Source organism: Zeugodacus cucurbitae, chromosome 2, assembly GCF_028554725.1.
Source record: "Zeugodacus cucurbitae isolate PBARC_wt_2022May chromosome 2, idZeuCucr1.2, whole genome shotgun sequence".
NCBI classification, from domain to species: domain Eukaryota; kingdom Metazoa; phylum Arthropoda; class Insecta; order Diptera; family Tephritidae; genus Zeugodacus; species Zeugodacus cucurbitae.
In genome coordinates, this window is record NC_071667.1 from 72001051 (window position 1) to 72016138 (window position 15088).

At 39.4% G+C, this 15088-nt stretch overlaps 1 protein-coding gene across 1 annotated transcript in view; it reads right to left on the reverse strand.

The window, feature by feature from the left end:
• Pxt_2 (uncharacterized) overlaps positions 1 to 15088 on the reverse strand; it is a 29021-nt gene extending 13933 nt beyond the window's left edge. Inside the window, exons 1-3 of the mRNA XM_011179415.3 lie at positions 14613 to 15088; positions 5470 to 5962; positions 5137 to 5263 (exon numbers count right to left, since the gene is read on the reverse strand). Coding sequence (XP_011177717.1) covers positions 5137 to 5263; positions 5470 to 5962 — 620 coding nt within the window. The 5' untranslated portion in view covers positions 14613 to 15088. The remainder of the gene's footprint in view (positions 1 to 5136; positions 5264 to 5469; positions 5963 to 14612) is intronic.

Here is a 15088-nt window from a genome sequence, read left to right on the forward strand (position 1 = left end):
CTTACAAATTCAAACATACAAAGGCATAAGTTAATAGAGAAATGAGTAAGAAAATCTTCGAATGCAAATTGCAAGTTACAAGCAAGCAAAAGTTCGGAAAATGTGCGAACACCAACAAGTCAAGTCCAACTATTAATTTCGCGAGGCATTTTAAGTGAATTTTCACCTGGATTTCCGTTGCTTGGCCACTGAACTGGCAACCGCGAGGCAGTCACTGACTCCGCACTCCGCAAGTTGAACCGGAGACCAACTAGTAAATGGAAAGGATGAAATAGCGCGGCGAGCGCTTTGTAAACGCCGCGGTGTTGAGCTTGTCATTTGTGGTATTTGCCGTAAAATTTGAAAAAAAAAAAGTAAATATAAGAGTTGCGGATGCGGCTGCCACAAGCGGTCGTTTAACTTTTCAACGCACCGCAAGCCATTTATGCCGCTTTTTTTGCATTGATATTTGCTGTTATATTCGTGGCTTTGGTGTTCGCTGGCAGATAAGCGCTGCAAATTCAATGTCAAAGTGAAAGTTTACTTTTACAGGTAAATGCTTGCATTTCATTGATAGTGTGTGTGTAGGTATGATTATTTAGTAAGGTGATAGGGGCACATGGGGGATGGGGTCATATGTAGAAGTTCACGCAAGTGAGGAAAGTTTCTGATTGCCATTCACTTGGGAGTGGCCAGGAACGATTCTTTTGCATATGACTCAAGCAGCTCACGACTTCCGGTTTTAGACCAAGTATCCCCTGGGTAGCTAACAGACATCCGTTTGGAGGCGAGCTAAAGTGAGAAGGCGAAGCCCGCTTGTGCGGTTGTGCGTAGGGCTTGGGACCCACCACATAAAAACGAATAACCAGTGAATAAGAAACACAGGCCTCGGATGAGAAACCCCCCTTTTGATGACGACCACGGCAAACGTATAAAGGACTATGATTTGAGGGCATGCACCTGGAATGTCCGGACTCTTAATTGGGAAGGTGCCTCTGCCCAGCTGGTTGATGTCCTCATACAACTAAAGGCTGACATCACCGCCGTCCAAGAAGTGCGATGGACGGGACAAGGACGGAAGAAGGTGGGTCCTTGTGACATCTACTACAGCGGCCATATAAAGGAGCGCAAATTCGGTGTTGGATTTGTGGTGGGAGAGAGACTACGTCGCCGAGTCCTGGCATTCACCCCGGTGGATGAACGTCTTGCCACAATCCGCATCAAAGCGAGGTTCTTCAACATATCGCTGATTTGCGCCCACGCCCCAACGGAAGAGAAGGACGATGCGACAAAGATGCTTTCTATGAGCGCCTAGAACGCATCTATGAGCGCTGCCCCCGCCACGATGTCAAAATCGTGCTTGGCGATTTTAACGCCAGGGTGGGTAAAGAAGGTGTCTTTGGCACAACAGTCGGAAAATTCAGCCTCCATGACGAAACATCGCCAAACGGCCTGAGGCTGATCGACTTCGCTGGGGCCCGAAATATGGTTGTCTGTAGTACCAGATTCCAGCATAAAAAAATTCATCAAGCAACGTGGCTGTCCCCTGATCGAAACACGCGCAATCAAATCGATCACGTTGTGATAGTCGGAAGACATGTCTCCAGTGTTTTAGACGTGCGTACGCTCCGAGGACCAAACATTGACTCGGACCATTATCTAGTAGCAGCAAAGATACGCACTCGCCTCTGTGCAGCAAAGAACGCCCGTCAACAAACACAAGGAAGGTTCGACGTCGAAAAGCTGCAATCACAACCGACAGCCGAACGATTTTCTACTCGACTTGCACTCCTGCTCTCGGAGAGCACTCATCAGCATCTCGATATAAGGGAGCTGTGGAACGGCATCTCAAACTCATGGCATACCGCTGCAGCCGAAACAATTGGTCTCCGGCAACGCCAAAAAACCAGTTGGTACGATGAGAATTGTCGTTCCGCAGTGGAGAGAAAACAGACTGCCTACCTCGCAACGTTGCGATCGACCACAACACGTTCGGGGTGGGATAGATATCGAGAACTGAAGAGGGAAGCGAGACGCATTTGCAGACGTAAAAAGAAAGAGGCCGAAATGCGTGAGTATGAAAAGCTTGAAAAGCTGGCCGACATGGGTAATGCTCGAAAATTTTATGAAAAGATGAGGCGATTAACAGAAGGTTTCAAGACCGGAGCATTATCATGTAGGGACCGAGAAGGTAATCTGGTAACGGATGTCCAGAGCACACTGGGATTATGGAGGGAACACTTCTCCGACCTGCTCAATGGCAGTGAAAGTACAACACCAGGAGATGGCGAACCCGATTCCCCAATCGATGACGATGGAATAGATGTTCCATTACCCGACCATGAAGAAATTCGAATAGCAATTACCCGCTTGAAGAACAACAAAGCGGCGGGGGCCGATGGATTACCGGCCGAGCTATTCAAATACGGCGGCGAAGAACTGATAAGGTGCATGCATCAGCTTCTTTGTAGAATATGGTCGGAAGAAAGCATGCCTGACGATTGGAATCTTAGTGTGCTCTGCCCAATCCATAAGAAGGGAGACCCCACAATCTGCGCCAACTACCGTGGTATAAGTCTCCTCAATATCGCATATAAGGTTTTGTCGAGCGTATTGTGTGAAAGACTAAAGCCCACCGTCAACGAACTGATTGGACCTTATCAGTGTGGCTTTAGACCTGGAAAATCTACAATGGACCAGATATTCACCATGCGCCAAATCTTGGAAAAGACCCGAGAGAGAAGAATCGATACCCACCATCTTTTTATCGATTTTAAAGCTGCCTTCGATAGCACGAAAAGGAGCTGCCTTTATGCCGCGATGTCTGAATTTGGTATCCCTGCAAAACTAATACGGCTATGTAAGCTGACGTTGAGCAACACCAAAAGCTCCGTCAGGATCGGGAAGGACCTCTCCGAGCCGTTCGATACCAAACGAGGCTTCAGACAGGGTGACTCACTATCGTGCGACTTCTTCAATCTATTGCTGGAAAAAATAATACGAGCTGCAGAACTAAATAGAGAGGGTACAATCTTCTACAAGAGTGTACAGCTCCTGGCGTATGCCGATGATATTGATATCATCGGAAGCAACAACCGCGCCGTTTGTTCTGCGTTTTCCAGACTAGATAAAGAAGCGAAGCGTATGGGTCTGGTGGTGAATGAGGACAAGACGAAATATCTCCTGTCATCAAACAAACAGTCAGCGCACTCGCGTCTTGGCTCCCACGTCACTGTTGACAGTCATAACTTTGAAGTTGTAGATAATTTCGTTTATCTGGGAACCAGCATTAACAACACCAACAATGTCAGCCTTGAAATCCAACGCAGAATCACTCTTGCCAACAGGTGCTACTTTGGACTGAGTAGGCAATTGAAAAGTAAAGTCCTCTCTCGACGAACCAAAATCAAACTCTATAAGTCGCTCATTATTCCCGTCCTGATGTATGGCGCTGAAGCGTGGACGATGACAACATCCGATGAGACGACTCTTGGGGTTTTCGAGAGAAAGGTTTTGCGCAAGATTTATGGTCCTCTAAACATTGGCAACGGCGAATACCGCAGACGATGGAACGATGAGCTGTACGATTTATACGACGACATTGACATAGTTCAGCGAATAAAAAGACAGCGGCTACGCTGGCTAGGTCATGTTGTACGGATGGAAGAAAACACTCCAGCTCTGAAAGTATTCGATGCAGTACCCGCTGGAGGAAGCCGCGGAAGAGGACGACCTCCACTCCGGTGGAAAGACCAAGTGCAAAGTGACCTGGCTTCACTTGGTGTTTCCAGTTGGCGCCAAAAAGCAAAAAGGAGGAATGAGTGGCGCGCTCTGGTGGGTTCGGCTATAATCGCTTAAAGCGGTTCCTACGCCAAATATATATATATATGATAGGGGCACATGCACATGGGCTCAGTAGTAATAACGAAGTTTGTTTGTAGGTACTAATAGAAAACAATAGTAGAAATAGTAATAAAAACGACATTTTTCTTATAGAACTACCTTGGTATTTTCTCTTGACCAAGGTATTGCAATAAAAGTTGCGGTTTCGATGAAGACCTATGACAACGACAAGTCATTAAAGAAAGCTCATTGTTATTAACAACAACAAAAAAAAAACACATAAAAAGTAAATCGGATGTGGATGTCGTATCTGGCGAAAAGAACTAAGAGAAAGGCGTTTCCAAAATAAGTAAGGCCTTATAGGGATTACATGGATTCATTCCTAATGATAGCTATTAGAAGCGGCGAGTATAATGATGGACAGTTTCTTGCTATTACAGCAAAAGAGCTTCAAAACAATCGGAGTGAATAGGTTAAGAAGAGTCAGTAGTGGGTTTTATCAAACTTCTCAGCCGTCTTTAGCACTTCATTCAGATATCTCTCTCATAATTTAAACGTTTGAAGTCTAAAGGTACGCAATTGCCGTGATAGAATGAAAAGTGTGGATTCCTGTGGACTTTCATAATAGAAGTAATATGAACCATAAGAATGGAGAAAGGAACTAACTGTCTCTCTCTCTCTAAATAATGCTTGCACGTCAAAGCTGACCTTTGCAACAGATTTCGCGATGGATCCCACTTCGACAGCTAAAAGTGTCAGCCCATTGTGATGCCAGAAGACACATTGGTATGGATCGCAAAATAGACCTTTACGGAACGCCGAAGCACTTGGTGCCTATCACAAATTTAATGAAGTGGCTGTTGTCTAATCCGGCAGGTTCGCATGGTTCGCCTAAAGTATGGCTTGCGATCGCTGGACACTGCAACAGGAAATGACTTGGTGTTCCCACCTCGCCTTCCTCCATACAGCTATGGCAGTTTGCGTCTGGCCGGACTCCCAGACTCATTGCATGTATGCCTATTCCGCAGTGTCTAGTGAGTACTTCCACCATTACGACAAGTTGCATCTTTTTAAGTGCACGCAGTTTCGCCGACCTCTTGCGCTCCAACGCTTTGGGCCAAAAAGATCTCGGAACAAGCAGGTTTTAGTTATCTATCTTACTGTGGACACATTTCTTATTTGATCTGAACTATAGCAATGAGATTCGAAGTAGTTTATAAATTGTATACCCTTTTTTTTGAAAAAAAAAAAAAACAATAACAGTTTGACTATGGTTACCATAAAACTCGGAAAGCGCTTATAACTTGTACTCACTTATTGCGAAAAGCTTTCGTCGCCGATATGGTGGCATAAGCGGCCATTTCCTGTTCCAGTGTTTCACTTACAGACTCGCTAAATTTAGATAGCAATGCAGCTGGATGATTCTCCTGAAGCACATGTCCTAAATGAAATGAGGAAAATAATGTCAACTAATTAATTAAATAATACAGGGTGATTCAAAGATTTGTTAAATAATTGTGGACGCTGAGATACTGAGATAAAACCCAAAGAAGCTCAATAACACATATATATAATACTTATTGGTAAACAAATCTTCAAATACCTTTAAAAAAAATAACTTTCTTAAATCTAGAGACAAACCCTTACCATTGCGTAGTATATCCGGCACAATTTTCCCATACAATTCAGTCATCGCATTGAGCCCCTCGCGTGCCGACGCCTGCAACGCGACATCCATTAGCGTCGGTCGATTGGAGTAAGCGCGTTGTTGACGCTCTACCAATGCAGCTGACGATGCTTCAACCGCCAATGTATTAGCTGTTTGCTTCCTGTTGTCCAACAACAACAAAGGTTTTGGTAATTCTACACTAAAACCATTTTTGCCACATAAACTGCTGTTGTTGTTGCTATAATCGGCAATAATTGTTGTTGGTGTGTAGACTATAGTCTCATTGCTGGCTGTGAATGAAGCTGTTGCGTGTTTTGTTTTTGTACTAGCTGCCGCTGTCACATTCCCAATATGGCACAATGTTGTTAATCCACCAATGAGGAAAATTATAAAAATCTTGACTTGCCGTTCACAAGGCCTGCATGCGTCGCGACGGTGAGGCGGAAGAAGTGTTGAAGTGGAAAAGTGCATCTGCATATCATCAGGTGGTGGTGTTATGTGATCATGTACGAGTATACATATATGTATGTAGGTGATGTGCGCGTTGTTGTGTTGTAGTTACAAGTGGTTTCATCGTTAATGGCATGGCGACAATGGTATAACGGCATTTTTGCATGAAAAGAGAAGAATGCAAAAACAAAAAACGTCATTTAAGGAAACATTGCAAATGGTGAAGAGTTTATTGCTGTTGTAAAATGCTGTTGCAAAGTTGTGGAATTTTATAACATCACTGCTTTGGATCTACATGCATATATACGAAGTGCTAATTAAAATTAGATAATATACATTTATAGATATTTCAAGTATATCTATGTGTATAATATGTTTGTATTTGAATGTTGCGCTTCCTGCTTCATGAAAACTTCTCTTATATGAATTTTTTTTTTTTAAGAAGCATACCGTGCAGTACATATTTAAAAGATATACATATAACTGTATAAAAATATATTGAGGTCAAAATCGGTCCAAATATTTTTAACTATTAATTTTTGGAGTCATAACCCACATAAATTATTTTACCGGGATGAGATATTTTACTATATTTATAAGTCGCAAAAAAGTTGAATCTCAGCTTTGAAATCATTGCAGTGTTCAGAAAATGTTGGCGAAAGAATACGATCCCTACAGCTCTTTGATGGTATGTTCATCGAGTTAATTATTTCTTTTTCTTGTTTAGAACAACACATTGTTCACGAATCATGAATTAAGAACTAATTTCATCAGATTTTTGGGTCAAATTTTTGGGAACAGACGCACGTGAGATCGATTGTTAACTCAGTTTCATGTCAAACTCAGATAAATGCTTTCATTAATATTAAAATTGAAGTGAACAACAAACTCATAGATTAAAGTTCCCATTTGCGTCCGCCGCACAGTCAGAAGCCGCGGCTGTAAGTTCATTTCTACATCGATCTCTCATTATTGGCTTTCTTATGTGACCTTCTTTGAAAATATTTACCTACAGATCTAAATAGCAAGTAAGTAAAATACAATGAGGAAAAAGACCAGAAACCTTAAATTTCATGGTAGAGATGGTACAGAAGGGCTGCACTCAAAAAGTTTAAGTGCGCATGGCTCCGCCCACCTATGGGTCTAAAACCATATCCCAGAAACTACTCGGCCAATTTCAACAAAATTCGGTTTGTAACATTTCCTTGGCATCCCCACAGCATAGTTTGAAAATAGGAGAAATTGGTTCACAGCCATGTCTACTTTTCTATAATACCACAATTTTGAAGCCCATCTGATAACAAAACTTTGCACAAATATTGCAATTCTAGTGTGACATTCCCCATCTTAAAATCACAGAAAGCGAACATGAGGACCTCAGTGCTTGTGACCTATTTTTTACCGAAATTTTACTTAAATCTCTAAGATATTCTAAGGAAATTCAAAGAAGACCTGTTTTTCCTACCAGTGTGTCTCTGTGCCAAAATCGAGTCAATACTTCCTGTAGCTAATATACGGATTTTGAAACTTTATACAGGTTCATATGTGAGTTATCTGAACAAAATTAAATGCTTTCGATAAAACTTGGTGTGGGGTGAAAATGAGGAAAAACGGTTTAGAAATCATCCCACCCGCATATACTATATGTAGTGATTCTCGCTATTCTAGTGGACCCTATGGCGAATATATAGGTCGAATTGTGTGTTATTTTATTAGCAATAAATAAATTATAAAATGTTCCGTTATATCCGAACTTAGTCTTTCCTTATTTGTTAAATATTTTTTCTATTTTTTAGATATAATCACTATATAAAATAATGAAAATAACAGATATTTTTATTCTAATACTGGCTAAATACAACAACATAAATTATGAAAAAATATCATAAAAAATGTAGACCTTTGTGCAAGGTCAATATTTTATTGCCACTCAGCTTTACTAGTACGAAATGGACTCAATAGATTGTTATTGCAGTTCAATTAGTAGGAATTGACGTACATACATAAACTTAGACAAAAGCCAAGCGTTTCATGCATTTCCGATACGGTTATAAAAGCAAATTGAGTAACAACGTCAATGAGCTACGAGAGTACATAACTTTATATATGTGGTATGCAGATCGACGAACTTTGCTGTAATCACATAACAAGATGCGTATACCACACGTACCACCCGTCACTCATTTAACACACACACACACACACCTACTTACACATAAGTAAGTGAGCTCAATATGAACTTATTAAAATTTAATTAGCTGCAGTTCGTCAATAAAATAAATTGGTTGGGAATTAGTACAGTGTATTATAAAATGCAAGTGGATGCACCCATAATTATAGCGTTCGCAATGAAGGCATTGTAGAGTAGAGTATAAGAGTATAAAGTGATAGAGTCAAGGAAAATATAAAACCCCTTTATGGTACGCTTACATAATGCAACAATAATGATTTACTTTACAAGCATCGTACTATAGTTTTTACAATCTTAGAGCAGCGATAGCGCACAAGTAAGCAACCGATATGTCGATGCAAATAGAAGCGCAACGCGCACTTAGGCAAAAGTCATATAAATTACATTTCAGTGAGTCAGTAAGACAGCATGCAAAAATTGAGCAGGCGCATATTCCGGCTCAAATACTCCACACAAAGCGTTCTGCTGCGCGCTTAGTGCAAGTCTGGCAGACGGTATTGCTTGAATAAGCGTCTAATACGTACATATGTATGTATGTATGTATATATGCATTCGTGCTTATTAACTGCCGCATACGAAGCACTGTCGGTTACATACAACTATTATTACTACTATGTATGTATTATTAGGGTGGCATGAAAAAAAATTTAAAAAATTTCGATTTTTTTTTTTTGGAAATATTCTTTATTTATTGCTACTTGAGATACCAATTTCCTTAAAAGAGAGAAAATTTTGTATAATATGGCGAATAATTTCTCAAAATTTGGAATATATAATATATTAAAATATTTTTTATCTTCGGTTTGACTATGAAGCTAGGAAAACGGCAAGAGTGAATATTTGTAGTTGTCTTTCAAATATTAGGTTGTCCTCTTCCTCCTGTTTTCTTTTGAATTTCGCGGCTATGTATAAAGCGCTACAGAGCTCGTATCTGGCAATACTATACATCTTTGAAAGGCCTTGACATAACCTACAAAACGACGATATGCATGATTAGTTTGGATATTGCGTTCAACAGTTATAGACATGTAAACATGGAGTTCACAAACGCCGAAATTTGCACTATTTTAAAGATTTCCTTCGTTAAAGGCAAGAAAACATCGAGTTAGACCGGCATGTGAGATCTCGTGACATCGCCCAGGAGATGGGAGTTAGTCACCAAACCATTTTAAACCATCTGCAGAAGACTGGATACACAAAAAAGCTTGATGTTTGGGTGCCGCATGATTTGACGAAAAAACCTTCTGGACCAAACCAACGGTCTTGTTCGAAGGCCCGTGAATCGTCCCAAAATGTGACCAAGCCGGGATTGACGCCAGGAAGGTTTTGCTGTGTGTTTGGTGGGATTGAAAGGGACTTATCCACTATAAGCTGTTCCCATATGGCCAGACGCTTAATTCTACCATCTACTGCAACAACTGGACCGCTTGAAGCAGGCGATCGACCAGAAACGTCCTGAATTGGCTAACAGGAAGAGTGTAGTGTTCCACCAGGACAACGCCAGACCCACACACCTCGTTGATGTCTTGTCAGCAGCTACGGGAGCTCGGATGGGAGGTTTTATCGCATGCACCATATAGCCCGGACATAGCGCCAAGTGATTACCACCTGCTCCTCTCCATGGCGAACGCCCTTGGTGGTGTAATGTGGAACTCAAAAGAGGCTTGTGAAAAGTGGATGTCCGAGTTCTTCGCAAATAAAAAGGGGGGCTTCTACGAGGGGGGTATTATGAAGTTGCTGACTGGATGGAAACAGATTATCGAACGAAACGGCGCATATTTGAACTAAATCCGATCATTGTAACACTTTTTATAAAGCATTAATTAAAGAGCATAAAAGATTCAGATTCTGATTTTATTTCAAAATATATTAGTCTAAGAATACACTTATTCTAACGTAAGTCGAGAAGAAAGTTACCTTTTTCTTTAAGAAAATTTTCCATAAGTTGCATAGAAGCCAATTATTGCATTCAGCTAATATTTAAGTAGTCATTTGACAAGATCAACAGGAATTTAATCACCTTATTCTTAAGAAATATTGAAATAACAAATTTCATTTTTTTCTGAAATTAATTTCACAAATTTTCGTCCCACCCTAATGCATTTATATAGCGCTTTTGTATTGCATTTTTTTGCCTGCTTTCCAGGAAAAGACTTTTTGCGTTACATCAGCGTAGGAAAATACAATATGCCACTATACAAATGTTGGCCAAATTATGGAATTTTTACGCCAACTCGCGGCGGCAAAGCAACCACAAACAGATCTGCCGCCGCCGCCGCCGCTGCTGCTGCAACACTCAAGCGACGTCACTACCTAATAAAAATTAATATAATTATAATTATATTTGCTAATTATTTTACAGCTGTGGCGTTTCCTACAATTGTGCAGCTGCCGTTGGCGGGCAGACAGACGGTGCATTATTCTCACGTGCTTGAATGGCATTAACATTTCGCCACTACTTACTTACTTACTTGCTTATTTAGCTGAGACTCTGACTCAATGCTTTTTGTTCGCTCAGCCGCTGTGCAAGCGCCACTAAGCTAACCCACTAAGCTATGAGTTGAGCAAATAGCAAATAGTGGTAATTGAAATGCACTTTCGTGTGTTGAGATACATAAAAAAAAATTCGTAACAGCGCATCGTATGCACCACAACTGATATGTATGATATTCTTGTGTGTATAACCATATGTAAATATATACATTGCATTTGTAGCTACAAAGACTGTATGGTAGTTCTATATTTTCATCTCAGGTACAATAAAATGTCATCTTGATAGCTCAGCGATGCCCCTTTGACGCTTATTAGACGCGCTAATAAATTTAAATTAATTTACAATTCTTATGAATATCATCTTAGTAATATTGATGATATGCGAGGAGTGGTCTTAAATGATGGGACTGACGCAATTACAGAAGCTGTCAGCAAGCGCCAGTGATCGATTTTTATCGTGAAAATTTCACCTTCATTCATAGCTATGAAGAAGTTCGACTTCCCGTGATCGGTTGTCTATAGTATCCGAATTATTATCAGATCAAATCCCGTTCTCTGATACAAACATAGCCCTCCTGAGTCTTTAAAATATAATTACATTGCATATAAAGCTTCGAAGTTAATGGAAGCATATCTTTGTGGCGCTTTGATGGGTGTTATATGATACAAAATTTTTATATATAAAACCTTGATAATTTAAAATTATGATTTTCATACTAATTGAAAAAAAAAAACAGATCAAACCAAAAACACTTTGACTATGTGCACACCAGTAGCGATAATTATATAAATACGATCATGTTAAGTAAGAGTATGGGCTGATCAGTGTGACATAAATAGACTGACCATGAAAATTTTATAGCTTCACTGAGCTGTGACGAATCTCACAGTAAAGCATTGTAGGCGATAATATTCTTATAGATTATTATGTAATTAAATTTTTTTCTATAAATAATTGAGTATCGGAAATTAATTTGAGTTTTTATATCTTTCGTACTAATTGATTATTGGTTGTCGTAGTGTGATTATAAACACTGTAATAGTTTTCAATTGGCTCTCTAACGTCAACTGCGAGAACTATTATAGGGGTTAGGCAACGTTCGCCTCAACGACCTCCATACAAACAATATACAGTTTAACTTCCACAACTCGAACTTTTATAAGTCGAACTCTTGCATTGGCAATAGATGCCAAATTCAATACAAATTACCTTCCTTAACTCGAAGTCTTTCTAACTCGAAGTGTTTTTGTGGATTGTGGTGATTCGAGTTAGGGAAGTTTAACTGTTTATGTTATATTAGACGTCGATTTTTGTACCGAAATATTGCGCCTGGTTTCGTATTAAGATTAAACACCCTTACACAGAGCTCAAATGAGTCACTTTAGATAACAACATTAGCGAATATCGGTTTACCTATATTACAACAAATGTCACAGTTTTGGAAGAATTCAATACTAATTGGTCCTACCACCTCTGTTGGTGTTGTTTTTGGTGCTGTTGTAGGAACCCAAACATTTTACAGTTGTTCAGTTATCTGATATATAAATTGTGTTCTTAACAGTCTGGCTCGTGCCTGTTGACCCTTGAGCCAATATGCCGACGAGTATGTTTATATTTATTTCAAAGAAAGACACTGAAAAATTAAATTTCAATTAAGACAATAATTCCCTCAATACATACGGACATGCATACACCTATATTCTTTTATACACACTGAAGCAAAAATAACTCAAAACTCAGGGCAATTAGTGGACATATTTCACTAATTACATAATCATATTGACTAGCTGCTGGTATGCACGTGCATATAAATATGTATGTAGGTATCATATGTATATATATTATATCTATATTTATTACCAATTGGCTATAGCGATGACGTCATTGCAAACTATTTATTTTCAACTTATTCGCTATTTGGTATCATATAGATGTAAATAGCTTTATTACAGACTTGTACATTAGTATATACACATCCATGCAACATCGTAGTCTAAATTTTAAACATATTTATATACATATATGTACTTGATGGTGGAGGTGATTCCCACTCATAGCGAGTGCATGTACATCGCCACGTTTGCTGGGAGACTATGCGGAATGGATTTGAAAGAGAAATATTACTTTTATTATTTATGAAAAGAAAATTATTTTAAAGAATACATGAATTTGGACTTTGAAGACGAATTTATTAAAATATAAAATGAAATTAAAATTACTAGAAAAGTGGATTAAAAATTTAAGTAGCTCATTTCATATAGAAGAAAAAGATAAAGCCACTCATTAAAATCTGCCTGAATTAAGTTTGAAACTGCGAGTAAGAAAAATATCCCGTATCATTTTATAAAGTATAAATTCCGGAATTTACTTCTGCATAAAGCAAACGTTATGAAAATGGACTGAGTAGGCAATTTGAAAGTAAAGTCCTCTCTCGACGAACCAAAATCAAACTCTACAAGTCGCTTATCATTCCCGTCCTGATTTATGGTGCAGAAGCTTGGACGATGTCAACATCAGATGAGACGCCACTATGAGTTTTCGAGAGGAAAATTTTGCGCATGATTTACGGTCCTTAGAACATTGGCAACGGCGATGGAATGATGAGCTATACGAGTTATACGACAACATTGACATAGTTCAGCGAATAAAAAGACAGCGGCTACGCTGGCTAGGTCATGTTGTTCGAATGGACGAAAACACTCTCGCTCAGTACCCGCTGGAGGAAGTCGAGGAAGGTGATGGCCTCCACTCCGTTGGAGGGATCAGGTGGAGAGCGACCTGGTTAAACTTGGAATCTCTAACGGGGGCCGAACAGCGAGGGAAAGAGAGGAATGGCGCGCTATCATTGGCTAAACGGTTTCCACGCCAATCACATAGATACACATAAAATTGATCTGGCCCTCGTATACCGAACGTAAAGATATCATCTTTTGAATTGACTTTATTCCGTATCTATCAATCAATTTGTGTGATATCTTAATTGGGTCTTTAGTGATTAAGAATTAATTTCATAACTTTTGGTATAAGACATATACGAAATACTCGAAGTTTGGAGGAAGAAGAAAGTAGCTCCGTTCGCCAGTGTCCGTCAGAGTGCGTCAGTCCCCATAGCAGTATGGAACTCTCTTAGTTTTTGCATTTCAGAATCTAAAATGGATCGGATCGGATTGACGCTGTTTAAGCAACATGCGAAGAAATTTATGTGGCTTTGCATCATTTCAGACTTACAACCACACATTAGATACCAATTAACAGTCGAAATAGTAAACTTTGCTCAGCGAACTTCCTTAGAAAAGGCGATGACTGCTTCTAGTCGTTGGACAGTCATTGGGCCGATTACCACCTACGTCGTCGCCACATTGGTCGAATTAGACAAGCATAAAAATTCACTCGGAGGGCAGATATTTTAGTCGAATGAGGAGGTTATTGTTACCTACTTTGCAGAACACCAGAAATCACAATTTCTCTAAAAATGTACCTGTTCTTTTGAAGTAAAAATTCTTTTTGGACGGGCCTTAATTTAATGGACCCGTGCTTTTTACCAAATAACATGATTCTGTGTTAAATATAAGTGAAATCGCTAGAAGGCTTCCCCATGGCGTCATATGTCCATAAGTTTTCTGCCAACATTTGATCAAATTCGTCCCTATGGTGCCTTTTACCCCCTTAACCTTCATACGCGCAATATAAGTACTTTCGTCCTTATTGTTGACTTCATTTGTAAGACTTACTGACTATTTAATGTTCGATTTTATTCAAATTTAACACTTTCTTTCTTGTTTAACATTCATATGTATATACTGTTAGTGTCACTTAGCTTCTGATCTTGACGAACTTTCAGTAATTTGCAAAGCTCTCCTAACGGCAAAGTTTAAGAGAGAAGTGAAAGTAAGCACAAAAAATCGCGGCATTTGGCGCACAACAAACGCGATTTAGGCATAAGCCGCATTTTTCATAATTTATACCACGTGTACATATGTACTTACCTTTCTAAATATTCTTTTTACGCGAATTTAACACTAACACATACTAATACAGAGGCAAAACCAGGAGAATTATCACATAACAAAGTAATTAGCAAGTTCAATGCAAAATTTAGCACAATTACAAAATATTTAACAATTTTTATCGACACAAAAGTTTACGCCAAATTCCATTATACACAGCCAGCTATTTATTGAAGACTTCTTCAAGTCTATCACGGTTCTTCACAGTTATTTAAACGTCACTTCTTGCTAACAAACACTTTCTTAAATCTCAATCAGCATCGAATTCTTGGCATATCGCATCCTTTATACGGCAAATGAAATTATTTCGGTTGCGAAAGTTTCGAAGTAAAACTTTTGTTTCGATCGATTCAATGGATTTTTGTAAGTAATTGCGGTTAACCGCCAAGTCACCAGCGATGTGCCTTGGAGAAATTCGCGTTTGTTTCTTTGATCACCATAAAGCGTACTGAATT